Here is a 27,723-nt window from a genome sequence, read left to right as displayed (position 1 = left end):
CGGGCTGGGGAGGGCAGGGTAGGGCAGGGAGAACACAGGGGTCCAGGGCACGGTGGGGACAGAGCTCCACACCAGCACCAGGAGGCCTTCCTCCAGATGGCAGGGTTGCCCCTGCGAACACAGGGCGCCTGGGAAGGGACAGGACATGGGAGGCGTGGAAGCAAACAGGGTGTGCAGGGCTTCTCTGGGTGCCTGGAGTGCACAGGGCTGGGTGTGGGGTGACCAGAAGCTCTGGGCACTGCTAACATGGGAGGCACTGGGCTCCGTGGCCACCCAGGGCATAAGGGGATCTAGGGCGCGCGGGTGACCCATGGGCCCTGGGGGGTCTGAGCTCACTGGGAGGCTACAAGTGCAGGAGGGGGGCATTGGGCACACGGAGGGGCATGTGGTGGGCAAGGGTGAGATGGGGAGGGTACAGCATGCACGATGGGCACTGGGGTGCAGGGGGCTCGAGGGCGCGGGGGGCACCAGGACGGATGGGTGCTGCACAGGTGGTGCTGGGCACCCTCCATGCAGCCCACGGCACGACAATGTCCCGCAGCTCTCAGAACATTGTGGGCACTCTGAGGGTGGCCAGCTACTGTCAGGTGGGCATGGCAGGTGTGGAGGAGAACATGCAACGGGTAGCCTGAACAACGACCCTGTTTTTGGACCATGCTTGACAGTGCACTGGCGATGTACTGTGCAAACCCCCAGACCTGGTCCCATTGCAGAGGGCCTAATCTCATTCATGAGGGCACCACCTTCATGAACTAATTGCATCCCCAAAGCCCCATCTCCTCATAACATGAACTTGCGGTGAGGATTTCAACATATGAATTTGGGGGAACCTAAATATTTGGTCAACTGCAAGCTGCACACAGTGGGGCTCCCTGATAGTGCAGGACACAATTGTTCAGGCCGTTCACTGTCAGCCCCTCTGAGAGACCAGCTCCCTGCTCAGGGTCCTGCATGTTCCCATCATCTCTCCACTGCCTGGAAGCATGGGTGACACCCACAGGGTCCCAGCACTCAGCAGGGGGACATCTGGAAAGATGAGTCATGAAGTCTGCCCTTCTGTCATGGAGTGTGCAGCTTTACTTTAAAGCTATGGCCATAACTATCCTGGGTGCACACCTGTGGTCTCACCCACAAGGCTTCCCCCGGCTGATACCACCAGCCAGATGGGCTCTCCGCTCTTTGCTCAGGTGTATGGTCCTTATGTGGAGCTGCTGAAGGAATTGTTTTTTGAGATAACCTGGTAAATGTTTCCTGTGTGCCACTGTGCTTCATTACAGTCTCCTGAATATCATTTATTTAGTCATTCTCCCATTCTTGTCTTTTTTTTGGTAGGGGGATGGGTGGCATTACATAATACCATGTTGAACAAGATCAGCAATTTTAAGGTGGCGGGGGCTGCCTCACTCCAGGAGGCACAAACGCAGCAGCTGGAGTCTTCAATTGGAGGGAAGCCCTGGACACAGCCGCTTGGAAATAGGCTATGGCAATACTCACCCCACCAGGCCTGGTGGCTCAGCCTGAAATCCCAGCACTTTGGAGGCCAAGGCAGGTAGATCGCTTGAGCCCAGGAGTTTGAGACCAACCTGGGCAATAGTGAGATTCCCACCTCTCAAAAAAAAAAAAAAAAAAATTAGCTGGGTATGGTGGTGTGCGCCTGTAGTCCCTCCCAGCTACTTGGGAGGCTGAGGCAGGAGGATCTCTTGAGCCCAGGAGTTCAATACCAGCTTGTGTAACATGGCAAAACCTCATCTTTACAAAAATTAGCTGGGCATGGCCCCATCTGTAGAGTGCACCTGTAGTCCCAGCTACCCGAAAGGCTGAGGTGTGAGGATCACCTGAGCCTGGGAAGTCGAGGCTGCAGTGAGTGAGCCGTGATTGCACCACTGCACTCCAGCCTGGGTGACCCTGTCTCAAAAAACAACAAACAAACAAACAAACAAACAAAAACCCCACCCCAACACAGAGAAATGCCCAGGCCCCTGGGTTCCACTCAGACTTCTCTTTGTTGCAGCTGAATGAAACTGCTGATCTTGTTCAACATGGTATTACATAATGCCCCCCCAGGCCCCTGCCAAAAAAAAGACAAGAATGGCAGAGTGACTGAATAAATGATATTCAGGAGACTCTACTCATTAAGCACAATGGAACACAGGAAACATTTACCAGGATATCTCAGAAAAACATTCCTGCAACAGCTCCACATAAGGAACATATATATTGAGCAAAGAAAGTGGAGAGCCCATCTGTGCCTGGGTGTGGGAAGTGGCTGCCCATCCCTTACTCTATCCGAGCTTCCCGCCTGCCCCATCAACAGCCTCTCTGGGGCTCTGCCCTCTGCTGGGCACAGTGGGGCACCGGCTATTGTCCCTGAACTAAGCAGGCACCAGCAGAATGACTTGTAGACAACAGCCAAAGTTTATTTAACGTGGGAATGCTTACAATAAATAAAGCAGAGGGGTAAAGAGAAACAGAACAGTACCTTGAGGACAAAGAAACCCCAAACCCAACACAAAAATCAACTCCTGCCTTCTTGTGTATGCCCCGGGCTCTGGGAAGCCACTGTTCCTCCCCAGGGTAGGGAGACTGCAAGGCCAGAGGCCAGCAGTGCACATCCCCAAGCAGCAGCTGGGACCCTGGGTCCTGAGGGGCCACTTGAGACCTGGGAAGCTTTTGCAAGGGCAAAACCCAATGGCCTCATGCTCATGAAAGCTTCAAGTCAGAACGCGGGCCTACAGAAGGCATTTCTGGGCTCTGCTCTCTCCTCTAGGCCCACACACCTGCTGAACAGACATCTGTGCCCAGGCACCTCCCAGAAGCTCCTTTATTCTGGGACATCTACTCTCTGTTCCTGTCCTCACTGGCCCCTCCCATCACCTCTCTGAAGACTCTTATTATGGCTGCCTCCTAATTCTTCCAGAGCAGCCACACCCAGGACTGTGATGGGCTCTCACCCACTGTGGGGTCACAGACAGGCATGGGGCTGGCTCCCATCCCAGCTGCCTCCCCCAGCATCTTCAGAGGTGGGGTACACAAGACTTTCGGGGGGCTGGCAACGCTGCAGGAACTGTGCAGCTTAGGCGAACCCTGGATTCTGCAAGCCCCAGTGGAGCTTTCTTGGCTTCTGGAACCACAGGCCAGAGCTGCCAGGGTGACGGGGTTCCCAGCTTTGGTAAGGGCTGTTGGCATTAAGTGGCACCCGGTGGCTGGTGGGGTCTCCCAGGGAGGACGGAGCCTGCCCCACACCCTCCCACAGTTTCCTGGAGTGCTAGAATTGGGGTTCTCCCACGCAGGCTCGGAAAGGCACCAGGAGTTCCTCCTCTTGCTCAAAGGACACACTCCCTCCTCCCAGGTCCTCCAAGTGGCCAAAATACTCAGTGGCCTGGAGGGGCAGGAGAGGCAACAGGACTCCTCCAGGAGGGCCCGAGTCACTGGGGAGCCAGGGTGTCCCCGGACCCACCTTTCGGCCGGCAGATAGTCATCGGGGTCGGGCTGCTGGACAAGGGCGAGAAGAGGGGCCGCAGTGTCCCCGAGAAGGGGATCTCGGGGAAGATGAATAGCAGCGACCCATCGGTGGCGCTGTAGAAAGAGAGATGTCCGGCCTCATAGTCCAGAAAGATCCCCACGCGCCTGGGTGGGTCCCGGAGTGGAGCCAAGGCCCGTTCCGAGGAATTGTAATAGCTCCCTAGGAAGACCAGGATCCAGAAGCCGTTGCCCGCGGACAGCTCGCCCTTCTCCTTCCTGTTCACGTTCTCCCTGCACACCCCCAGGGCCCAGCTGGTGCGGTCCCCAACCTCCACCTCCCAGTAGTGGCGGCCTGAGGTGAAGCGCTCCTGGCCCAGCACGCAGGGGCCGGGGTCGAAGCGCTCCGGGCTGTCCGGCAGGGCCTGCCGCAGGTCCCCCCGCTGCACGCTCCGCCTGTCTTCAGACAGGATCAGCTCAGGGTTGGCGGTGTCCGGGTCCAAGGTCACGTCCCCTGCAGAGAGAGGCCCAAGGTCACCCAGGCACAGCCACAGGCAAGCTGGGGCCACCTGCCCATGTCCTGGGCACGTGGGTACGATCCTCCCAGTCGGACGGCCTGGCTCTCTGCCCCGGAGTCCTGTAGCCTCACAACCTCCTGGAGTAACTGTCTCCAGGTGGACATCCTCTCCCCACCTAGCTACGTCCAATTGCAACTTACAATGTCCTAGAAATTGGTCCACGTTTTGCCTTCAGATATCAAGAGGGAATCTTGGTTGCTTTTTGTTTTTTTTTTTTTTTTTAAAGAGGCAGGGTCTTGCTCTGTGGCCCCAGGCTGCAGTGCAGTGGTGCGATCATGGCTCACTGCAGCCTTGATCTCCTGGGCTCAAATGATCCTCCCGCCTCAGCCTCCCAAGCTGCTGGGATTACAGGCGTGTGCCACCATGGCTGGCTCATTTTTTTTGTTTTTTATTTGTAGAGATGGGAGTCTTGCTATGCTTCCCGGGCTGGTCTTGAACTGATAGTCTCAAGCAATCCTCCCGCCTGAGCCTCTCAAAGTGCTGGGATTACAGACGTGAGCCAATGTATCCAGCCCGTTTTTTCTTTCAATCCCCAAATGAAGGATGTGAATTAGGGCAGCTATCCCAACCCTGACCACTCCGATTTCAGATCTATCCACCTCTGGAGGCCTGCACACAGTTCTTACACAACAGGCTCCTGACCTGCTAGCAAGAGCTGAGGATAGTACTTCCTTTGGGTGACTGTGATACAAGACTCAGATTTGGGTTTTGTCCCCAGTTCCTGGCACAGAGCTCACAGAACCCTGGGAATTTCCTGAGTGATAGGAGCATCTTGTGTTATCATAAGATGCCCCTTTCCATCACACCTGAGTTGACGCCACTGCAGTGGCTGAGGTGGGGACCTGAGAGAGCCCAGCATAGGGCCAGCCACCAGAAAGACCAATCCTGTCAGTAGAGGGTGGGAACGCTCAGCCCCAGCCCCTGACCTCAGGAAGGGTAAAGGGGTCTGAGGTTGAGCCCCATCACCAATGACCAATGATTTAATCAATCATAACCATGTAATGGAACCTCCACAAAGACACCTAAACAGCTCTTGAGGCTCGGGGAGTTTCCAGGTTGGTGTGCACACTGAGGTGCTGGGAGGGTGCACCCAGGGAGGGCAGGGAAGCTCTGTGCCCTTCCCCAGGCTTTGCCCATGTGTTTCTTCCTGAGTGGTATCCTTCACAATAAACCAGTAACAGTAAGTAAAGTGCTCTCCTGAGTTCCGTGGGCTATGCTAGCGAATGCTCACATCTGCAGAGGGGCTGAGGGAACAGAAGTATGGGCAGCCCCTGGAAGTTGTGACTGGCATCTGAAGTGGGGGCAGTCTTATGGGACTGAGCCCTTAATCTGTGGGGTCTGTACTAACTCCTGTAGTGTCAGCATTGGCAATTCTGTTCAATGCTGAATGGAATCCTTGGATACCCAATTCGTTTCCAGAAGTTGAAGAATTGTTTGGTATGAAAATACCCACACAACTGATGTCATAAGTATGAGCAGAGGACGTTTTCCCAACAACCCACCACCATGACACTGTGAGTTTGGAGCTGGCAGTGGCAGGGCACAGAACACGTGGCTGGCTGCCCAGGTCCTTGGCGGGTCCCCTCCTGGAGTCATCTCCCCACCTGGGGCCTCCACACCCACCTCGAAACCTCCGCAGAGTCTCTACCAGTCCCGGGACCCTGCACACGGTTCTCAGCTCCATAGGCACAACTTCTGGGGGCTGCAGCTTCACGTCCTGGACCCTAGAGGGGACAACCTAGGTGTTGTCACCATGGCCAACAGCTGGGTCCCACCCCACTCCCTCCCGCTCCCCCAGGAGAGGCTGGGCTCATACCTGCGCAGGGCATCCTTGATGTCCTATGTGGGGAGGAGAAACAGCACACTCGGTGTCAGTGACCATCGCCTGCTCCCGGAGTCCCCTCCCCGCCCCTGGAGCCTCGCCCCGTCCTCCTCTCCTACGTTTGCGCCTCAGGCAGCAAAAACACACACAGGGGGCCATAAACCACCTGCAGCAAGGCTCAGACACACAGGAATGCTGGACAGAGGCTCTGACATGTGTGCCAGGAGGCATCACCAATGGGGTGCAGCCCAGCCCTGCGGACCAAGCCCCACTTCTGCCTGACACTTGGATGTAGGGCATCTGGCTGTCAGCTCACTCACTCAGAGCCCCAAGTGGGCGCCCCTGGGTGCCAAGGACAGGACAGGCATGCATCCCAGCCTTCAGCGTAGGGGTGCCTCCACCCCAGCCGGAGCCCAACACTGCGGTTGCACTGCTCCCTCTCCCACCTCCGCCTGCCTTGCGGGCTTCCAGCTCAGCCCCACTCCTGGACGTGTGTCCTTCCTGTGTCACTGCCTGATACGTGATAGCATCTGACTCCATGTTAGGGCCCAAATTGTGTCCATCCCGCCAAATCCGTATGTTGAAGCCAGAAACTTCGGGACTTCAGAACTTGACTATTAGAAAAAAGGGCTTTAAAAGAGGAAATCATAGTAAAATGAGGCCATTAGGTGGGCTGCAATCCAAAATAACTTGAGTCTCATATGAAGGGGCGACTAGGGCACAGACACCCACAGAGGGAAGACCCTGTGAGGATACAGGGAAGAAAAGGCATCTACAGGCCCAAGAGAGAGGCCTCAGGGGGAACCAGCTTTGACCTCAGTCTTCCAGTGTGCAGGACTGGGAGACAATCAGTCTCTGCTGGGGAAGCCTCCTGGCAGGTGGTACTCAACGTGGCAGCCCGAGTTGGCGTGATACACCCAGGTATTGGAATATCAGCTCCTAGGAGGCATGGTCTTGTATCTCTTAGAGCAGTCTTCAGTGCACTGCAGGGATTTAACCCACACTGTCAAATAGATGATCCCACACCATGTTCATTCTAACACACATGGTGCCAGCTACCAGGCCAGGATGCAGAGGTCAGTAAAACAGAATCCCAGACAAGGGTTTCCCTACATGTAGGAGAAATGGCAAAGGAAGATGTCCACATATACGGGTAGTTAATTCTGTCTAGGGGGACAACACCACACTCTAGGCCCCAAAAATTTTTTAAAAAGGAGGCCAGCACTTTGCGAGGCCAAGGCAGGCAGATCACTTGAGTCCAGGAGTTCAAGACCAGCCTGGGCAACACAGCAAGGTCCCATCTCTAAAAAAAATTTAACAAATTAGCTGAGCTTGGTGGTGTGTGCCTACAGTCCCACCTACTCAGGAGGCTGAGGCGGAAGGATCGCTTGAGCCCAGGACGTCGAGGCTGCAGTCATAATCACATCACTGTACTCCAGCCTGGGCAACAGAGTGAGACTTTGTCTCAATAAATAATTCATAAATAAATAAATAAAGAGGAGACTCTTGGTAGGGTTCTGAAGCCCAAGAAGAATTTGTTGGTAGACACAGGGGGAGTGTGCAGGGTGAGGAGGGGCATGCACAGGGCAGGGGCAGATGGTGCCAGTGTGAGCAAGGCAGCTGGGAGCAGCTCCACCTTGGTTATTCTACCTGGGGTGGGCGGCCCACCCCGGTGTCATTTGGAAAACAGGTGGTGGCTGTCACAAGGCCGGGTGCAGGGGCGGCAGGAGAAGGGCTTAGCGGTAGAGGAGAACCTTGGCCTCGACGAGGGGGTTTGGTCTCTGCGCAGAACATGGGCCCTCCAGGCGCAGCACTGACTTGAACAAAACCACTCTGCGGCTACACGCAGGGCCTGCTGAAGGGGGCAGCCAGGATCCCAGAGTCCATAGCATCCAGGGCCCCAGAGTCCACAGCAGCCAGGGCCCCAGCGGGTGGATTCCTGGGAGTCACTCAAGCCCTTACCTCCACTGTGCAACCCCTGTCCATTCGGCCTGGGTGCTGGGAACCCAGGTTGGGTTCCCCAACCTAACTGGGGGCCAAGGGTACAAAGCCATCTCCACCTCTCCCTCTCAAACCAGCACACAGCTCACATCAACACAGAGCTGCTGGTGCTGCTCTCCTGCAACCCTCATGTGGGCAGACCCCCACAGCATGCAGGCCAGGGCAACTCTGTGCTGGCAGGTTGCGGGGACGGGAGGGACCTCCCTGAAGCCTTGTAGCCAGGCCAAACCTGGAGAGGGAGCTTGGCCAAGGCATGGACAGGTGGGCCACTGAGCGGGGTGAATGCAGGTGGGTGTACGAGACCTAGCACCCACCCACCTGCCCACATGCCACAATGTCTCAGCTGAAAGCTCAAATTGCATCTTCACACAAACCCTGTGGGTCCCCATTTCCAGGTCAACTCACCTTCCTTCTAAACCCTTCCTGGCTTCTCCAACACCTGTCCTCTCTGCCCCCCGCTCAGGGCTCCTCCTCAGTCTTCTGGGTACCTCCCCAGCCCGAAATTTACTGACCACAGGACCCTCTCCTAACATTCCTCAGTCTTCCTACAGACGCTAGCCAAGCGTCCTTCCTGCTTCCCAGGCTCAAAGCCAGTTGATGTCCAAGCTGGTGCACACGGCACATGGAGTGGAGGAGCAGATGCTGCAGACTCAGAGGTAGGAGGTGGGAGGTGGGGGAAACTACCTACTGGGTACAATGTGCACCATTCGGGTGATGGCTACACTCTGACTGCACTTGTACCTCTTAAATCTACAAAAAAAAAAAAAGAAAGAAAGAAAAAAAATACAGAAAAAAGCTTACAACAGAAATGACAAACGAAACCAGGAGCTGGTGCCTGGACTGATGTTCTGCTGGGCTCCAGAGGCCGGCAGCAGGTCACCCCCTGTGCAAAGCCGTCCAGCCCACATCTGCAGCATTGTGGGCTCCACCTGGGTCTGGCAGCCCTGCCCCACCAGTGGCTGAATTCACTCACACAAGGCTTCTCTCCTCTGTGGGAGCCAGAACTGCCCAGGGGCCCATTTCCCTCTGAATCTTGGGGCTCCTTGGGTCTACACCATGCTGGGCATGGAATGCATTCTCCATTTTGTGGGACAAACACCCAGCTGAACCCCACAGGAAGATGACAGCAGACACTCCCAGCCCACACGGGGCCTCTCAGCATGGGAGTGGCGTCAGTCCTCATCAGCACACGCTTGCCAAGCGGGGAGAGCTGACTCCAGGCCGCCTGAGCTGCCACCAGGCCAGAGGCCAGGGCGTCCACTGGTTCCGGTTTGGGGGCGCACCAAGGAAAGCCCAGGCCCAGGGGGCCGGCTTGAGGAATGGAGCCCACACATGGGGAAAGACTCTTCTGGAAGCAGAGGAGGAGGAGACCGCCCCCCCATAATGGAGATGCATGGGGTGTGCCGGTGGAGCGAAGACAGAGTGAAGGGTGAGGACTTCCTGCTGGGGACACCATGGCGGGAGTCCTATGGGAGGCCCAAGGTGGTCCCAGTGAGCACACGCCCACTCTGCTGTGCCCACAGGGAACAGCAATGTCAGTCAGGCCGAGATGGAGTGACCTTACGTAAGCACTTAAGCAATACCACCTGTTTACATCTATAGAGGAAAATTGATTTTCCCTTTCTCGGCACATGGGTTTGGGGGTGGGACATCTGTCCTGCTGCTGACTCAGTGTTTCACAGGCAAGAGCCAGGCACATCCAGCCATGCCATTCACCTCTCAGCCCAGATAACCTCTCTGCCCCTGCTTCTTGCACTTTCTGGTTCTCCCTCCCCCAGTGTGGCCAGGTCATGCCCATGTGGCCACCATGGCTGCTCCCCACCCAGCTCACCTGCAGCAGCCCCAGTGCAGGCAGCTGGCAGCGGCCCTCGAGCTCGGCAATGAGCTCAGCTAGGTGGGCGCTCTGCTGGCCTAGGCGGGCTGCACCCTCCCGCAGCCGGGGCAGCACCTCCAGCTCCTCCTCCTCCAGCCTCTGCAGCAGCTGCTGTTCCTCCTCTGCCAGCAAACGGCGAAGACGCTCAAACTCGCCCAGCACGTTCTGCCGCTGGCTCTCCACCATCTTCTGTGGGGCCCAGGGAGAAGGATAGCTGAGGCCAGACCCCAGGCCCAGCCGGACCCCAAGTATGGTCAGACCCCAAGCCCACCCAGAGGCCTGGCCGCACCCAACCCCACCCCCGGGGCCTGCTAAACCCAAAGCACAGCACCAGGTATGGCAGGACCCCAAACCTACCACCTGGTGCTGGCCAGACCCCAAACCCACCTGCGGCACCTCCCAAACCCCAAATCCACCACTCAGGGACAGCCAAATCCCATTCTACCACACAGGACTGGCTAGACCCCAAATCTAAATCCAGGGCCGACTAGATCCCAAATCCACTATCTAGACCCTCCCCAACTTCCAAATCCACCCCTTGGCTTGGTAGAACCCTGCATCTACCACCTGGGGCCAGCTGGACCACAAATCTACCACCCAGGGTCCCTCCTGACCTCCAAATTCTCCCCTGGGGCTGCCCAGATCCCAAATCCACCATCCAGGGCCTCCCAGACCCCAAATCTACCCCAGAACTGGACAGATCCCAAATCTACTCCTCGGGATGGCTGAATCCCACATCTATGACCTAGTCCCTCAAAACCTCCAAATTCACCTCCAGGGCCCAGACCCTAAATACACCTGAGAGTTGCCACCCAAGCATGCTGGATGGGGCCCTAGCGGTATGGCAGCTCACGCCCGCGACCTGGCACGACAGGTGCACATGGGAAAGCACCAGCCCTTCAGTGGGCTGGGTGGGGCCAGGCTGAAGCAGTGACTGGTCCTGGGGCGCCAAGCGCAAGTGTGCCTGGCCAGCATCGCCCCCTAGGGTCTCCTATACAGGACCTTCACCCCCTGCCCTGCCACCCAGGACCCTGGGAGCCCCAGCACCTGCCTGCCACAAGACGCAGGTCTCATCTGCCTGGGCTTGGAACAGCAACGCATCCTGCATCTGCTTCCGGAGGTGCTCCAGCGACTTCTCCAGCTTCGCCTGAGGGAGAGGCCAGGCAGGACCATGAGACATGAGTCCTGTCACAGAAGCCTGCCCTTTTGCACCTGACACCCTGTCCCCTCCTCAAAGACAATTGGGGACAAACTGAAATTTGCCTGGTGAATGAGGGAACTCAATGCCCTCCAATGAGCGTGAGCCCTCATGGTAGGTGGGCAGCCTCTTGCCAGAGGCTGACAGCCCCAGCCACATTCTTTCCTTTTTCTCATATGGGGCGTTTCTAGTCCTTGACCTTGCTACCCTACCCTAGGCCTCACCCCCCTTTGCAAAGCTACCTCAAGGGTTCTGGCTGCCCACCCCATCTGTTCCCAAGCTGGCTCTGAAGGTGCTGAGCTCTCCTGTTCCCAAGCCAGTGTCTCCTCCTCCTCTTCCTTCTCACCTGCTGGCTCACATAAGGGCCTTGGGCCAAGCCTATGCTGGGGTCCAAAAATTCTGCCCTATGCCCCCACAAGTTCATAGGTTGAAATCCCAACGCCCAGTGTGATGACGTTAGGAGGCGGGGGCTTTGGGAGGTGACTAGGTCAGGAGGGCAGTGCTGCCACGATGGGATTAGTGTTATAAAGGAACCCTTGCCCCTTTCACCATATGAAGACACAGTGAGAGGGCGTCATCTGTGAACCAGGAAGCGCCCTCACCAGACACCAAATCTGCCAGGGCTTGATCTTAGACTTCCAGCCTCCAGAGCTGTGAGTAGTATATATCTGCCATGTGCAAACCATGGTGTTTTGGTAGGACAGTCAGCACGGACAGACATGCCTGGCTGCCCACCCCATCTTTTCTCCAAGCCACTCGGGATCTTGTGCATTTTCAGCTTCATCAGCCATCACTGTAATAAGCCCCAGGATGGATACACTTGCATTCTGCTTTCTTGGCCCTTAATTCTCATTCCCACAGTTCCTCATGCTGTGCGTACCAGGAAGCAGTGAGAATCCTATACACAAGCTCGCTGTACTGTGTGTGCTTGGGGTGCCCTGAACCCACTTCTTGAAGGGTCTGCTCACTTCCACCCCATCTGACACCCTTACCAGCAACGGGCCCTGTGCTGGCCACACCTCTTTGCTTCTCAGCCACCCCAAGTCTTGGCCCTCATCTCTGTCTATCCACGCTCTGGAAGGATGGAAGTGCTGGGAAGGTCCAGAAGCCTGCCCCGGTAGCAGAGCCAGGACTTCAGCCCAGCTGCCTGGCTCCAGGTCCTCACTTTGGTTCACCACTTGGCCTCGCGATTTGGGAAGACCGCCTGGCACCTCTGGAGCACCAAAGACATGTGCAACTGCTTTACTATCTCTGCCTAGGCTCAGCTCTCATGTGAGCTACAAGAACCCCAAATGGGGGTCCCTGTCCCCAGGCCTCTCTCCTCACTGCTGCCGACCTGTTCCAGAAAACTCAGGCCTGGCCCCTGTGACCCCAACCCCACCTCAAACACTTGGCCCAGTGCCTCTCACTTCTCCCTCCATGCCTCAGTCCCTACATGACGTTTTCAGTTTTTTTTTTTTTTTGAGACGGAGTCTTGCTCTGTCCCCTCAGCTGGAGTGCAATGGCATGATCTCGGCTCACTGCAACCTCTGCCTCCTGCGTTCAAGTGATTCTTCTGCCTCAGTCCTCTGAGTAGCTGGGATTACAGGTGCCGGCCACCACACCCAGCTAATTTTTGTATTTTTTGTACAGATGGGATTTCACCATGTTGGCCAGGGTGGTCTCAAACTCCTGACCTCAGGTGATCCGCCCACCTCGGCCTCCCAAATTGCTGGGATTACAGGCATGAGCCACCACACCTGGCCAACGTTTTCAGTTTTCAACACTAAGGTTACAAACAGCATTTGATCAGATGGAATAGGCTGTAAAGCAGCACAACGTACCCAGCATGGCAAAGATCTTGCATTTGGCCAGATCAGAAAGGAAACCTCTTACCCTGCGTGTAGTCAGAACTGGGATGCTGGGGCTTGGTGCAGGCCTGGGATCTTCCCTGGCCTCCTCCTTCCTGTGGCAAACCCCCTCCCCACCCAAGTGCCATCTGACACACAACCCAGAGAGATCTGGGGGCCGTCTTCTCTCCCCCATGGTGCTGCTTCCTGGAACTGGAGCTTACTGGGACTTCCCTGTTTACCACCTCGCGGCAACCCAGCCGGGAGCTTGTTCAGCTGTCATGACCCCAGGTCAGGGCCAGGCAAGGAGTGAACCTGTCATGGAGCTAATGGACCCCAGCTCTGGCAAGTGGACACACAGCCCCATAGGTGGCACTGAGCTTTCTAGGCCCATGGGGGCAGGTAAAAGCAGTTTGCTGCAGTTAACATAACCTAGGCCCTAAGGCAGTGAAGAAGAACAGGATATGTCATCCCCAAATATACCACTGTGGTATAAGAATTATTCTGAGTAAAAGCAGATGCAGGAAGAGCTCTCTGTACTCCTATCTGCCTAAAAGTAGGGTATTCATTCCCCATGAGAAAGGCACCCTCCCTCTACCAGGAAGAGGAGGGCACTCTAATCCCAGGAGATGATTCTGCCTAAACAGACCTTACTACAATGACCATTATCTTGTGTTAGTTCTTCCCATCTATTTCCTAGTCACTTCCCCACAATTTATCAGTCCTAGACGCCCAATCCCACTTCTGTGTCCAGTCACTTCTCCACAATTTACAAACCTTTGCTGAAATACGCTTTTCTATGAAGTTCTTGTGCATGTGAAACTTAAAATATTAATCAAATTGTACGATTTTTTTTCCTGTCAATTTGTCTTGTGCCAGTTTAATTTGCAGCCCCCAGCCCCCGAACCTAACAGGGTAGAGGGAAATTTTTTTCTTCACCTGCAAAAGAAAGGGTTAAGTGCTATCCCATGAAACTATATTGGGTCAACTCTATAGAGCTACTGGGCACTCTCTGCACCCATTGGGGTAATTGGTGTCAGAAGGGTAATTCTGCTGGGCTAACATGTTTGAGGTACAGACATTCCTGCATGGGCAAAGAAAGAAAAACCAAATGAATCCGTGTCTGAACAAGCCCACGGATATGGCTCTAAACCACCTTTCTGCTAAAATCCAAAGCAGAAGGGGACAGATTCAGATTTATTCTAGTATCCCAGAAGTTTGCTCTGTGATAGGGACAGACCAAGCTCAGTACTGATTCTAACACTGGCTTAACTGCTCATCTGGCACACACAAGTGACCATGATGCAACACACAAAGTGCAATCAAGAAAGCTCCAAAGATGCTGCCATCTGCCCCACACGTGGGCTCCCAGGAGCACACCCGCAGCTGGTCAGCGAGGAAAGACGACAGCGGGAGAGAGCGCAGGCCACGGAACGTGTGCCCCAGGCCCAGGCCGTTCAGCTCGGGGTTTGTTTGGGTTTTAAGCAGCAAGACAAGGGGAGAACAGGCGGGCTGAGCCCTGGCATCTCAGATGGCAGAGATGGCTTCCAGTATCCCACCCAGAAATGCAGGGCAGCCCTGGAGGGGAGGTTAGAGAGGAAACGACTGTGTCTCCCTCATCCTGCCCAGTCTGGGGCTTTCCCAGGACTTAAGTACTGACCTGCTAACACAGTCCCTGCAGGGAGTCCATCTAGGATCGGCCACCTCTGAGGTTCTCCCACTTTCCTCTGATACCGGCTCCTTTCTGGCCAGTGTATGGCCACATTTTCCTTGCCCCCACTCCACCACCTTCCACCTTCCTCTCTTAGTCTCTATCTATGGGAGGTACGCCCCTCACCCCCGAGAGCAGGGTCTCATTGGCGGCCAGCGCCCCAGCCTCAAGGGGCCTGCTTGAAACAGGCTGTGTCATGAGCCCCCACAGCCACCCTGCACGACACCCCCCCTCACAGGCCCACGGCAGGCTGCATCCTGAGCTCCCCGCCCTAGACAGACACACATTACTCCCGGAGCAGTCCCCCAAACCTCCCGCCCAGGCCTCCCCAGTCCCCGGCTCCCCGACGCCCCTGCGCGCCACCCCGGCCCAGGCGCACCTTGAGGTCTTCGGCCGCGTCCTGCAGCGGCCGGACGCGGTGAGCCCAGTGCTCCCCGGAGCGCTCGCAGGCCGCACACAGGAGGCGCAGCTCGTCCCCACAGAAGGCGGCCAGTGGCTCGCGGTGCGCGGGGCACACGCCCTGCGGGACCGGCGACGGCGGGTGCAGGCGCCGCGCCATCTCGGCCATCTTAGCAAGCGGGCGGTTGGGCCGCAGGTTCCTCTGCGGGGACAGCTCGCGGCACTCGGGGCACGCGTACGGGCCCTCGGGCTGGCCCCAGCAGCGCCGGATGCACTCGCGGCAGAAGTTGTGGCCGCAGTCGGTCATCACCGGATCCGTGAAGTAGTCGAGGCAGATGGCGCAGGTGGCCTCCTCCTGGAGGTTGGTGGACAGGTCGGGGGCGGCCATGGCGCGGACCGAGGGGAGGAAGGCGGTACTGTCCGCGGGGCGGCGGCGGGCGGGCGGACTTGGGAGCTCGCGGGGACGCGGGGTATCCGGGTGCGGTGGCGCAGGCTCGGGCACTCCGGGGCGCGAGGCTCGGGACTCCCGGGTGCTCGGGCTCCGTGGCGCGGGGACTCCAGGGCGCAGGACTCTGGGTTTCGGTAGCGGGGGGCGCGTAGGCTCCCGGGCGTTCGAGGGACACGGGACGTAGGGATCCCGGATGCCGGCAGGAAGAGGAGCCGAGGCGGAAGCAGGAAGCGACTGGGTGGGTTTTGTGTTTTTTTTTTTTTTTTTTGGAACAACCCGCTTTTGCCTTCGATTGGCCGCTGCCCGTCACGCGGCCCGCGGGCGGGACGGAATTGGAGAGCTTTCACTTGCTGACCTGGCGTCCCCACCGCTCCAGTTCGTGTGGCCAGGTCTTTTACCGCTGACCTGGGGAGGACTTAGGTGCAGGGGAGGGATGGAGCAGGGGGCAGGGCAAGGAGGGATGAGGGCTCAGGGCGGGGCACGCGGAAGCAACTGCGAGGACTAAGGGAGCCCGCAGCCTGGGGCATTGGAGCCCCTCGCCATACCCCTAGTGCGTCCTCACCCCCTCAGCCCGTGCTTCCCAGGGCCGGTATCCTCGGAAGGCCCGGCCCTCACAGCCTTGGCAGGCCAAGGTCAGAATGATTGGATTTGGGGGATGGGACGGGGGCATCCCTCCAGGACCAGCTCTCCAGGAGGCCCACATTCTCTCTGCGGGAACCACTCCAAAGGGGCACGCTGTTCCAGGCAGCCCCTCGCGCCGACACTCCGGCTTTGTCGAGGTAGGAGTAGGCTGACCCCGGAATTCTGCCACGCTAGTGACTGACACAGGCTGTTAAAGTGCTTGACCCTGCGGGGGTGGGTGGGGGAGTTCCTTGGAAAAGGTTAGGGCGCTGTGGAAAGGAGGCCCCTACATAAATCCTAACCTCTTTGGGATTTTGCCCCTGCTTGTGCAACTTTGGGGGTCGAACGGGATGGGGGTGGGCAGCTCTGAGGCTTTTTAGGGGTTCAGCCTTTCCCATTTTCCCCCTTCGAAGGACCCAATAGGGTGCATAGGACATTTCCACGGGCAACCTGGGACCATCCCTGACACAGCAACCTAACCACCCCGCTCCTCCCGCGCATAGGATATTTCTACTTCTTTGACAGAGTAACCTAAACCCCTGGGGGGGCTGGGAGCCACAGATTCCTGTCATTCCAAAGTGGGGGTGGGGGCATGGCTAAAGAAAACGTGACCACGCTGTTCCTGGTGTGTAGGTATGGATTTAGAAATCGGTCCACTCAGAACGCAGGGGCTTTCAAAAGTTTCCTCTAGGAAGCATCTGTCAGTATACCCTCTTAATGTTTGACAGTTCTAATCACAATTATATTTAGACTTTGAGAAACCCCCCTGTGTGTCTAATGGCTGCCAGCGTGATGCCAGAGAACCCTGGCAGGTGGCCTGCAGTAAGCAGAAGGCCTGCACCTTCTGCAGAGCCAGGGGCAGTGCCAGAGTCCCCTGGCCTGTGTCTACCCTTTCACCCACATGGTCACGGTGGAGATGACCATCTGACCAGATTTCGGAGCCCCCAGGCAGAAGAAAGGCTGCAGGGGGCCCGGGAAGGCGGCCTGGGAGTAGGTGTGTAGGTGGGACCCATCGCTTACACTGTAGAAGGACACCTCCCCGGCCTCGAAGTCCAGGAAGATGCCCACGTGGCTGGGAGGCTCCATCAGCATGACCGGGGTCAGGGCAGACAAGGTGGATAAGTAGTTGGTCCCCTTGGACAGCTGCACCACCCAGAAGCCGTTTTCGGGGCACTTGGGGACCCTGTCTTTCCGGCTCACGTTGTCTCTGCACACACCCAGGGCCCACAGCGCATCCCCGGTGATGTTCATGCCCACCTCCCAGTAGTGCCTCCCAGAGGAGAAGGTCGTCTGGCCCACAGCACAGGGGTAAGCCACAAATCGGTCCTTGCTGCAGAATCCGCTGCCCTCTGGCGAAGAGCTGAGGTAGCGCCTCTGGCGGCTCTCATACAGGAGGAGGTAGGGGTATGCGGAGGTGGCATCAGGCACCACATCCTCTGTAGATGGGCGTGGTGGTGGAGAGATGGGGAGAGGTGCAGGGCATTCAGGGTCAAAGGTGGGAGCGCCCGGGCCCTAGCGGTGGATGTGGCCAAATGGTCCCCTAACTCCCCAGAGGCCTCCCCTGCTGTGAATCTTGGGGGAGGGGAGGCTTCCACACACCAACTGTGTGTGGGTATTGGTGGCAATAAGGTACAGGGGGCTGGGCGGAGGGACCACTGGGAACTCAACAACATTCTAATTCATGAATTAGAACCATCAGTAACGCCACCCTACAAAGGCACAGTGAATATAGCCAGTGACCGTCACTAGGCAGTGCACTTGCAGACCCCCCCCCACTGGTGGCTTCCAAGGCTGGGGGTACAGTGGGGCATTGCCAAGAGATCCTGGGTCAGAGGTCCCGGCCCTGGGTGCCCACTTACCTAGAAAGCTTCTTAGCATTTCAATCTGTCCGGGAACTCTGCACACAGTCCTGGGTCTGGTTGGGGGGGCAACCTCTGGGCACTGCACACTCACGTTGTTCTTCCTCCGGTGGGCACACACAGGGAGTCTTATTGACTCCCCTGGCCCCACAGTCTTATTGTCCCCCCCGCCCACCACTGCCACTGCCCCCGCGCCTGCCTGAGGGGACCCCATACCTGCTCAGGGGTTCCTTCATGTCCTGCAAAAGACAGGGATGGAGGGCGGGGAGTGAGCCAAGCTCCTGGCTCACCTCAATGTCCCTGCTCCCTTCTTGTCCGTGTCTTAGGGCAAGACCCATCCTGTCCCCTGGGCATTCCCTTCCCACAATTGAGCTTCATGGCACTCCTGAGCCTTCCCCACTGCCCTGGCTCCCACTACCACCAGAGCCCCCAGTGCCTCACCTAAGCTGAGCTACCCTGTCAGCCCACGGTCACACGCCTGAGGTCCTGCAACTCAGGAGAGGTGGAGGGGGCCCCTCCGGGCAAGTGGCCACTCAACACTGACCCTCCTCTCCCATTTCAGGTGGGTGCAGCCCACCCAGCAGGAATGGGGTGGGGGCGCAATTGGGTGCAGTTTGGGGAGGGAGGGGGGTGGGTAACAGACTGAGCCACCTGGGGATTTTCTGTAGCCTCTTTAGGGATTCAGAGTTCCCTAAAGAGATCACTGTTTACTTCTCTGGCCTGGAAGCTACAAGGGACTTGTTTTCCAAAGGCCATATTTCTAGTTTCCAGAGCGTGACCCTAACTCTAGGCAGGGACTCTCATGTAGGTGACGCGCTCGGCCCTCTGCTCATAGAAGTACCCTTCTACCAGCTGTAGGGGCTTTTCCCCTCAGTTGGTCAGCAAACCAATGTAGTGGGTTGTGAACAGGCTGCTTTGTTTTTCCTTTTCCTTTTTTTTTTTTTCCTAGATGTGATCTCACCATCACCCAGGCTGGAGTGCAGTGGCGCAGTAGCTCACTGCAGCCTTGAACTCATGGGCTCAAGCAGTCTTCCTGCCTCAGCCTCCTGAGTCCTGGGACCACAGGCACACACCACCATGCCCTGCTAACAGGTTTAAGTTTTTGTAGAGATGGCGTCTCGTCAGCCGTAATCAAGCCCCCTCTCCAGGACCATGGCACACAGGCTGGTCCCGGCAGGCAGGCTGGCTGCTTCACCTCCCCACCGCCATTGCCATGCAACTCACTCCTGGGACAGTGCGCCTCCCCCACACCGAGACATGGAGTCCCTGTCCCAAAGCCGCACCTAGCTGCCAGGTGTCCCAAGCCACCTCTCTGGACTTGGAAGGAAATGGGGACACTGTCTCAGGTTGGAACCTGTAAGGGGCTGACTTGTGTCCCCACTAATTCACAGGTTGAAGCCCGAACCCTCAGGACCTCAGAATGTGACTGTGTTTGGAGATAGCATCTTTAAGGAGGGAGTTGAGGTCACTGGGGTGGGCCCTAATCCAGTCTGACTGGTGTCTTTATAGAAGGAGATGATTAGGACACACACGTGCATAGAGAGATGATGCTGTGAGGACACGGGGAGGAGACAGCATCTTCAGGCCCAGGAGAGAGGCTCAGGAGGAACCAGGCCTGCCCACACCTTGGCCTCAGCCACCCAGCCTCCAGGACTAGCAGACTGGGAGCTAACAGCCCTTTCCTGTTGGCTGCCTCTTCCCCAAGCCCAGCGCTCCCTGCCCATGCCTGTCAGAGCTCACATCCCGCCCTGCCTGCCAAGCCTACTGGCTCACCTGCAGCATCTGGAGGGGCCCCTGTGTGCTCCGCTCCTCCAGCTGCAGCAGCAGCAGCTCCAGGGAGTGGCTCTGCCGGTCCAGGCAGGCCACGCTCTCCCGGAGCCTGCTGGAGGTCTCCTCTTCTTCCCGCTCCAGAGCCTGGAGGAGCCTCTGCTTTTCTTCCACCAGGTAGAGGTGATTCTTCTCAAACTCCAGCACAATGCGTTCTCTCCGCTCCTTCACCTTGTCCTGCAGGAGTGGAGAAGCCCGGCATGTCGCCAGCAGGTGGCTCAGTTCCAGGGATGCTGGCACCTCTCCCCAGGGCCCTGGTGACCCACAGATCACCAGCAACTGGAGCTTTAGCTGGGGACCAGGAACTGTGACAGAGGCCCCCACCCCTGCTATCCTGTGATACACTGAGTGTAACCCTCCGAGCCCCAAACTGTAACTTCTATACATCCAAACACCCATGCACCCTTGCTCTGAGGAGGTTCAGAATGTCCACCCCCAGATAAGCCTCTTGGGCATGTTAAACAAAATTGATGGGTGGCCATTGTTTTTTGTTTTGTTTTGTTTTGTTTGAGACAGGGTCTCGCTCAGTTGCCCAGGCTGGAGTGCAGTGGCACTTATTGCAACCTCGACCTAGGCTCAAGTCATCTGAGTAGCTGGGACCACAGGCATGCACCACCACATCCAGCTAGTTTTTAAATTTTGTGTAGGGACAGGGTCTTGCTCTGTTGCCCAGGCTGGAGTGCAGTGGCACAACCACAACTCACTGCAACTTTGACCTCCTGGCCTCAAGTGACCCTCCCACCTCAGCCTTCCAAGTAAGTGGGACGACAGACATGTGTCACCACCACCATGCCCAGCTAATTTTTAATTTTTTTGTAGAGACAGGGTCTTGCTATGTTGCCCAGGCTGGGGTTCAGTGGCATGATCATGGTTCACTGCTGTCTCGGACTCCTGGGCTCAAGTGATCCTCAGGGGCCACCGTTTTGAACTGGGCTCCTGTGCTAGGTCCCAGAAGACCAGACCCAACCAGAATGGAGTCACTGGTGCTAATGAAGCCAAGGGGTTCATTGATCAGGTCAGCCTGCCCTGATTGCTTTTTGTTATTTTGTTTTTCCTTTTTCCATGAAGCTGAAGGCCGTGCCTCTGAACACTGACGCCCAACCTTCACTGGCTGCTTTACAGATAATATTCACAGGTCACCATGGGACTGGTCGCTTCAGGAATGTGGGGCAGCTCCTGTCCAGCTGAAACTGGTTGAGACCATCTGCCCTTCAAGTGGACCTGTCCCAGTGCCCGAGGTGGCCTTTTGATGTAAGAGGGCCAAAACTTCCAACCTCAGATCATGCTAAGGCTGCCATTTCTGGTACCTGTGTCCTGTGAAATGCCATGCACCCCGACAACACCTGCACAGAATGGGTCTGCTGGACCACCCTGCCTCTGTAGTTCATAAAGACTCCCAAGCTGTATCACTTGGGAGGCGGGTTTAAGAGCTGTTCTCCCTCCTCCTCACTCAGCGGCCTTGCAAATAAATCTTTTCTCTTAGCTGGATGCAGTGGCTAACACCTGTAATCCCAGTGCTTTGGGAGGCTGAGGTGGGAAGATAGTTTGAGCTCAGGAGTTCAAGGCCAGCCTGGGCAGTAGCAAGACTCTGTCTCTACAAAAAAAAAAAAAAGCCGGTCTTGGTGGCAAGTGCCTGTAGTCCCAGCTACTCAGGAGGTTGAAGCAGGAGGATCACTTGAGTCCAGGAATTTGAGGCTGCAATGAGCTATGATTGCATCACTGTGCTCCAGCCTGGGCCACAGAGCGACTCTGACTCAAGAAAAAAACAAAAAATAACAACAAAGATTTCTAAATCTGTTCTGATTTTGTATTTTGACAGGCATTAGGATTAGGGTAAACTAAAGGCTATTGAGAACCCGCAGAAGCAGGAAAACCTGTTTGCCTCTCCATTAGCTGCCTAAAAAATAAAGTGCCTGGCCTGGCGTGATGGCTCATGCCTGTAATCGCAGCACTTTGGGAGGCTGAGGTGGGCAGATCACCTGAGGTCAGGAGTTTGAGACCAGCCTGACCAACATGGTGAAACCCCATCTCTACTAAAAATACAAAAGTTAGTCGGGCATGGTGGTGGGCACCTGTAGTCCCAGCTGCTTGGGAGGCTGAGGCAGGAGAATTGCTTGAACCCGGGAGGCAGAGGTTGCAGCGAGCTGACACGGCACCATTGGATTCCAGCCTGGGCAACAAGAGTGAAACTCCATCTCAAAAAAAATATAAAAATAAAAAAGTGCCCTTTCATGAAGGAAATTTCCAGTGGTCAAGGCATCTATACCAGGAAGAGAGTTCCAAAAACAACTCTTCACCTGAGACACTTGTTTAAATACTTAACCAACATCACCTGCCTCCCCAGCCCAGAGGCCTCCAAGCCCTATTCCTTTGTGGTGCTGACCTACGCCCCTGCCCTCTGGTTGCCTCCTTTGTGGTACTGAGCCCCCACCTTCTGGCTGCCTCCTTTGTGGTACTGAGCCCCCACCATCTGGCTGCCTCCTTTGTGGTACTGAGCCCCTACCCTCTGGCTGCCTCTTTGAGTCTGATTTTCGAGGCCCCTTCTCTCCACCCTATGTGTGCATCTGTAATTTAAAATTGCCTTTTTATCTTTTTCCCTGCTGTTCATCTGTCTTAAGTCAGTTTCATTCTGAGGCCAGCCACAGAACCTAGAAGGGTAGAGGCAACTTTCTTCTTTTCCTGCTGCTGTGGCAGCATATCCCCATGGGCAGACAGATGTGGAAATGCAGGAAGATGGAGCAGCAGCAGGAAAGGGACTGGACAGCCCTGGGCACCCACCTGCCACTCGGCTAAGCTCTGCTCCTCCCTGGCCTGCAGATTCCCTGCCCTGGTGATCTGTTCCCGAAGGTACTCCATGTCCTCCTCCAGCTTCAACTGTGAGACACACAAACCGCAGGATTTGGGATCAGCGATCTCCCCACCTCCTGCCTAGAGTCCAGTTGTGCTTGCTGAAACTGCACCCACCCCAGAGACCCTCCTCAGGAGGGGCAGGGGATCAAAATACATCACCCAGAATGTGCCACCTTGGATTATTTGGAGCTAAAGTCACTTAAAAAAGGGCAGGTGTAAGAATTGCTTTGACCCTCGGCCTTCCTAAGAGCAGAAGGCACAGCCACCATGCCAGAGAGGCCTAGGCCAGGAGGAAAGCCATGTTCTTAGCAAGGGCGGGAAAGCTGCAACCAGAGAAATGTGTGCAAAGGGACCCTGCTAAGCTAACCCTCATCCTCCTTAGATACATGTTTGGCTCTAACATGTTTCTATGGGCCTCTGGCTCCTTGGGAGGGACTCCTGGGTCATGGAAAGCTTACAGGGAATGAATTTCAGTGCTTTGCTTCTGCTTATCTGTCTCAAATCAGCTTGGTTCTCAGAGCCACCCAAAATACTCTAAGAGAGGAGAGGTAAGATTTTGCAATGCCTGCATCATACAGTGTAGGCCCACATTGTCCCCAGGGACACCCCTCCCCAGCCACAGGCCACCTTGTCCCCTGGATGCCTCCTCCCCAGCCCCTGACTTGGGCCACTTTGTCCCTGGACACCTTCTCCCTCCCCCATGATCTGGGTCACCTTGTCCCCCTGGGTGCCTCCTCCCCGGCCCCTTGACCTGGGCCCCGATGTGGCCCACCTTGTACCCCTGCACTGCCTCCTCCGCAGGCAGCACCCTGTGCAGCCGGTGCTCCCGGGACTCCCTGCACACCACACAGATGGGGCTCTGGTCCTCCTGGCAGAAAAGCTTGAGGGGCTCGTGGTGCTCGTGGCACAGGTCTTGCTTCTGCAGGCCAGGATGCTGCCGCACCATCTCGGCCACCTTGGTCAGCAGCCGGTTGGGCAGCAGGTTCCTCTGCGGGGACATCTGTCTGCACTCGGGGCAGGGGAAGGAGCCCTTCTGCTTCCGCCTCCCCTTCTTGCCCCGCGCCTTCTCCCAGCTCAGCTGGATGCACGCTCGGCAGAAGTTGTGGCCACAGGCGGTCATCACAGGGTCTGTGAAGTAATCCAGACAGATGGAGCACGTAGCTTCCTCCTGCAGCTTTCTGGCCAGTTCCACAGCCTCCATGGCTCCTGGGAGACACAAGGCAGGTTCCCGCTTGAGGGACGCTGGAGAGAGGTGGAGGGAGCAGCCCGATGCTCTGGGCACCGGCAGTGTGCAACCTTCCTGTACAGCCTCCCTTTACAGAGGAGGGCTAGGAATGCAGTCCAGTTAGAGAGTCCAGAGTCATCATTTTTTTAGCCTTGTCAACAACAGACACAGATGCCTCCCCAGAAACTACACAGACCCTCCCTGACCAATGCTCGGCAGGCCCCTCCGCCTCTCCTCTCCACTGGGCCTGGACCCTACCCGTCCACTTCCGCCTGCTGCTGGCTACTCCCAGCTCCACATCTCATCAGTTCCTCCTCCCCGACCGACCGTTGCTGGCTAGGCCTTCAACCTGCCCTTCTGGAGAAGCCTGCTAGGTCAGCTTAGGGAGAAGCCCCTACCCTTGGGGCCTTCCCTTAATCACTTTCCATCCGCTGACCCTATCCAGATCCCCACTCCCACTCCCCCATACATCCCCAGCGGTCTTTGCTGGCGCAACTCTCCCATTGCAAGTAGCCTGCCTAAAGAGCCTTTCAAGTGTCAGAAGAATTTTTTCTTTAACAAAACCCTGTACACCAAAGGAAAAAGGGATGGGCTATCAGAGGAAAAAAGCTCTCTTCCATTCGGTAGTGAGGTGGGGTTCAGAAAAAACACGCGTGTGCATACACGCACCCACAAGCACAAACGTGCATACATGCACAGAAGAACATCCATACACATACCCATGCATGTATACAAACGTGCATGTGCACACACGCACACCCACGCATACACACCACACAAATACAAACATGTACGCACAGAAACACGCATCCACAAACAGCACACACAGGCACAGATGCACATATCGGTAAACATGCATGTATGTACACACAGGTACAGGTGCGCACACACGCACAGGCACACGAGCATGCACACAGCCGCCCCCTGCAATCTGAACACTCGCGACCCCACGCAGTGGAGATCTGCAGCCTTTCGCCTACGCCACGGGGTTGCTATGGGGACCGAGTTGCAGAGGGAGTTGAAATCGCGTCTACACTGCAAGTACGATTCTCCCCTTCTGTTCTGCCATCGCCTACAGCGAGGGCGTCTAGGGGTCTCAGACTTCCCGGGCTTTGTCCCACGTCCATTTTCTCGGAGCTTTCTGCACGCCAACCACCCGGCGCCAGCCCTCCCACTCCCCCCAAGAGCCCCAAGGGAGGCACCCAGCCCATCCTGACCGAAGCCGGGCAGGGCGGAAGCGGACGTGGGGCTCTGGCTCTGGCTCTGGCTGCGGGGATGGTTGTCCTTCCCGCTCTGGTCCGCTAGGGTCCCGGTAGAGTTGAAGCGCGCTAGCCCCTCCAGGGACGCGGCGGCCGGCGGAGGCGGGAAGGCCGGGCGTTGGAGGGCGAGCAGGACCGGGTTAGGCCTAGGTCGCGGCCCAGGCGCCACAGGATGGTGGCCTAGGCGGCGGGGGGGGCGGGTACTCACCGCGGGGGGTGCCCCGCACAGCGCCTAGCGCACCTGGCCGAGCGCTCGCTGCCGGGAAAGGCTGGGTCTGCCCCCACGAAGCCCAGGAGGCCGCGGCCCGGCCCGGGGCGTGGGGGCGTGGGTCGGGCGGCCGAGGGGCTTTGTGGCGTCAGCGGGGGATGGGGGGCGGCGGGGGAGGGGAATGCTGGGCGAGGGAGTGAGCGGCGGCGGGGACTGGGGCGGCGCCTCTTAGGAGAGGTTGCGGGTGGCTTGGGGAAGGAAGGCGGCAGGGGGTGGGAGGCTCTGGACGAGCCGGGGACGGGCGCAGCGGGGAGCTTACTGGGCGGTGGGGGAGGATGTGGTCCACAGCCCAACGAAGGGAAGAGTCTGTTGGCCTGGGTGGGACTTTTAGGGGAGGTTAAGGGGGAGTGTGGAGGGTGGGGAGTTGGGGGGTTACTTGGGGGTGGGGAGTGGAATGGGGACAGCTGGTGGGGCAAGGGGCGGGCAGGCGAGCGTCAGGGTCGGGGGAATGGGATTGGAAGAGGCTTCTCAACCTGGGGTTGGGGCTGCGGGAGGGCACGCGAGCCCCAGGCTGGAGGGTTAGGTGAGAGGGGCTACGTTGGTCGGGGTAGGGGATGGAGAGGAGTTTGTGGGGGCTGGGTGGGGGCGAGGCAGCAGGAGCGAGTGCCGGTTGAGAAGCAATGAAGGGGGTCCTCAGGAGCAGCCAGTCAGCCCCCAGGTCTGCCCACATGGTGGGCAGTCAGCATCAGGCTGAGGGTACAGGGAGGGGCGTCCCAATCCTGTGGGCGGACCGGTTTGGAGGGACCACCTGGCAGGTCAGGTCCCCTGGGGCGAGGGGGGACAGGGTGGGTCTTGCTGACACCCCAGGTGGTTTTGTTACCAGACACAGGTCCTGATCCAGATCCCAAGAGAGGGTTTTGGATCTTGGGCAAGAAAGAATTCAGGGCAAATCCATAGAGTAAAGTGAAAGCAAGTTTATTAAGAAAGTAAAAAAATAAAGAGTGGCCCCTCCATGGGCAGACCAGCCCCCAGGGCTGCAGGTTGCCCATTTTTATGTCTATTTATTGATTATATGCTAAATAAGGGGTGGGGTATTCATGAGTTACCCAGGAAAGGGATGGGCAATTCCAGAAACTGAGGGTTCCTCCCCTTCTTAGACCATATAGGGTAACTGTGACCTTGTCTTGGCATCTGTAAACTGTTGTGGCACTGTTGAGGGTATCTCATAGCATGCTAACGTATTATAATTAGCATATAATGAGCAGTCGTGATAACCAGAGATTATTCTGGTCGCCATCTAGGTTTTGGTGAGATTTTGCTGGTCTCTTCACCACATGCTGTTTCATCAGCAAGGTCTTTATGACGTGTATCTTGTGCCAACCTCCTATCCCATCCTGTGACTTGGAATGTCTAACCTCTGGGGAATGCAGCCCAGCAGGTCTCAGCCTTATTTTACCCAGCCTCTATACAAGATGGAGTCGCTCTGGTTTAAAAGTCTCTTACGGTTTCAGCCAAAATGCCGCCCCCAGCCCTGCCCAGGTCCTGGCTGGTGGCCATTTCTCTTGGCCTTGAGTCCCCACACCTAGTCATGACGCTTCATCCTCCCGTAGAGGGATGCACCTTTCACATGGAGGGTTCATCTCCTGCTTTCAGGAAAAGGGGCCAGAGGCCTGCGTGCACTGAGTCAGAGTCCTGGGATTGGGGAGAGAGAACAGATGAAGAAACTAAGGCTTGGCCCATACAGGGGGTGCAGGCAGGCAGGAAAACAGGGCCTCAAAGGCTAAGAGGCACCATTCTGCAACCTCCTGGGTGTGCGGGTGTAGACAGCTGGCCATGGGCATAGATGGCTGGCTTTCCCTGGGCTCACTTGGTGGAGTGTTTCTTCCGTGGTCTCTCATCACTTGCACACACAAAGGGGTCTGTGTGCTGTCAGGTGCAAGCTGGCTGTGCACACTGGCCGATTAAGTGAATTACCCTTGTGAACCCCGAATATCTGAGACTAGTTTCAGTCAATTAGGAAGTTTATTTTGCCAAAGTTAAGGACACACGCCCATGACACAGCCATGTGCCCAAGGTGGTCTGAGCACAGCTTGGTTTTATATATTTTAGGGAGACATGAGACATCCATCAATATATGTAAGATAAACATTGGTTCCATCCAGAAAGGCGGGACAACTGGAAGTGGGGAGGGGGCTTCCAGGTCATAGGTAGATAAGAGACAAATGGTTGCATTCTTTTGAGTTTCTGATTAGTCTTTCCAAAAGAGGCCATCAGATATATATTTATCTCAGTGAGCAGAGATACTACTTTGAATAGAATGGGAGGCAGGTTTGCTCTAAGCAGTTCCCAGCTCGACTTTTCCTTTTAGCTAGTGATTTTGGGGCCCAAGATTTATTTTCCCCAATAAATTGGGGATTGGGCAGACCCAATCCTCTGCCTGTCGTTTGCATCAGTGAGGGGATTGTGAGCTGCAGGTTTCCTTCAATTGGGAAAATGGAATCACAGAATTAGGGGGAAAATGGAATATATATATATATCTCGCATAGCACCACACAT

At 56.6% G+C, this 27,723-nt stretch overlaps 2 protein-coding genes across 7 annotated transcripts; both read right to left on the bottom strand.

The window, feature by feature from the left end:
* Nucleotides 1-2,396: 2,396 nt before the first annotated feature.
* TRIM11 (tripartite motif containing 11) lies at nt 2,397-15,636 on the bottom strand. The gene is made up of 6 exons (XM_003275143.3): nt 14,851-15,636; nt 10,785-10,880; nt 9,692-9,922; nt 5,854-5,876; nt 5,661-5,761; nt 2,397-3,973 (listed from the first exon to the last, which is right to left on the bottom strand). The coding sequence occupies exons 1-6, from the start codon at nt 15,256-15,258 to the stop codon at nt 3,426-3,428; spliced, it is 1,407 nt and encodes a 468-aa protein (XP_003275191.2). The 5' UTR covers nt 15,259-15,636; the 3' UTR covers nt 2,397-3,425.
* TRIM17 (tripartite motif containing 17) lies at nt 15,611-25,509 on the bottom strand. 6 transcript variants are annotated; one of them, XM_030812731.1, is made up of 8 exons: nt 25,168-25,475; nt 23,248-23,681; nt 22,404-22,499; nt 19,572-19,802; nt 18,015-18,037; nt 17,799-17,902; nt 17,197-17,375; nt 15,611-15,723 (listed from the first exon to the last, which is right to left on the bottom strand). In XM_030812731.1, exons 2-8 carry the CDS (start codon nt 23,674-23,676, stop codon nt 15,625-15,627), a joined length of 1,161 nt encoding a protein of 386 aa, XP_030668591.1. In that variant the 5' UTR covers nt 23,677-23,681; nt 25,168-25,475; the 3' UTR covers nt 15,611-15,624. The 6 variants fall into 6 exon arrangements, with proteins under 6 accessions (XP_030668591.1, XP_030668592.1, XP_030668593.1 ...); XM_030812732.1 differs by having other exon boundaries at nt 15,636-15,733; XM_030812733.1 differs by lacking the exon at nt 15,611-15,723 and adding an exon at nt 16,100-16,165.
* Between the last annotated feature and the right edge of the window lie 2,214 nt (nt 25,510-27,723).

This window comes from Nomascus leucogenys, chromosome 5 (assembly GCF_006542625.1).
Source record: "Nomascus leucogenys isolate Asia chromosome 5, Asia_NLE_v1, whole genome shotgun sequence".
Lineage (NCBI taxonomy): Eukaryota > Metazoa > Chordata > Mammalia > Primates > Hylobatidae > Nomascus > Nomascus leucogenys.
This window is presented reverse-complemented; position numbering and strand designations above follow the sequence as displayed.

Excerpts from the sequence above, each read along its gene's own strand:
- TRIM11 (XM_003275143.3), bottom strand. The coding sequence starts at position 15,258 with ATGGCCGCCCCCGACCTGTCCACCAACCTCCAGGAGGAGGCCACCTGC. Across the intron at positions 5,877-9,691 it reads CTGCACTGGGGCTGCTGCAG|GACATCAAGGATGCCCTGCG; the intron begins GTGAGCTGGGTG and ends CTCCCCACATAG. Across the intron at positions 5,762-5,853 it reads ATCAAGGATGCCCTGCGCAG|GGTCCAGGACGTGAAGCTGC; the intron begins GTATGAGCCCAG and ends TGTCCCCTCTAG.
- TRIM17 (XM_004088030.3), bottom strand. The coding sequence starts at position 23,676 with ATGGAGGCTGTGGAACTGGCCAGAAAGCTGCAGGAGGAAGCTACGTGC. Across the intron at positions 18,038-19,571 it reads GGCCCCTCCAGATGCTGCAG|GACATGAAGGAACCCCTGAG; the intron begins GTGAGCCAGTAG and ends TGTCTTTTGCAG. Across the intron at positions 17,903-18,014 it reads ATGAAGGAACCCCTGAGCAG|GAAGAACAACGTGAGTGTGC; the intron begins GTATGGGGTCCC and ends TGCCCACCGGAG.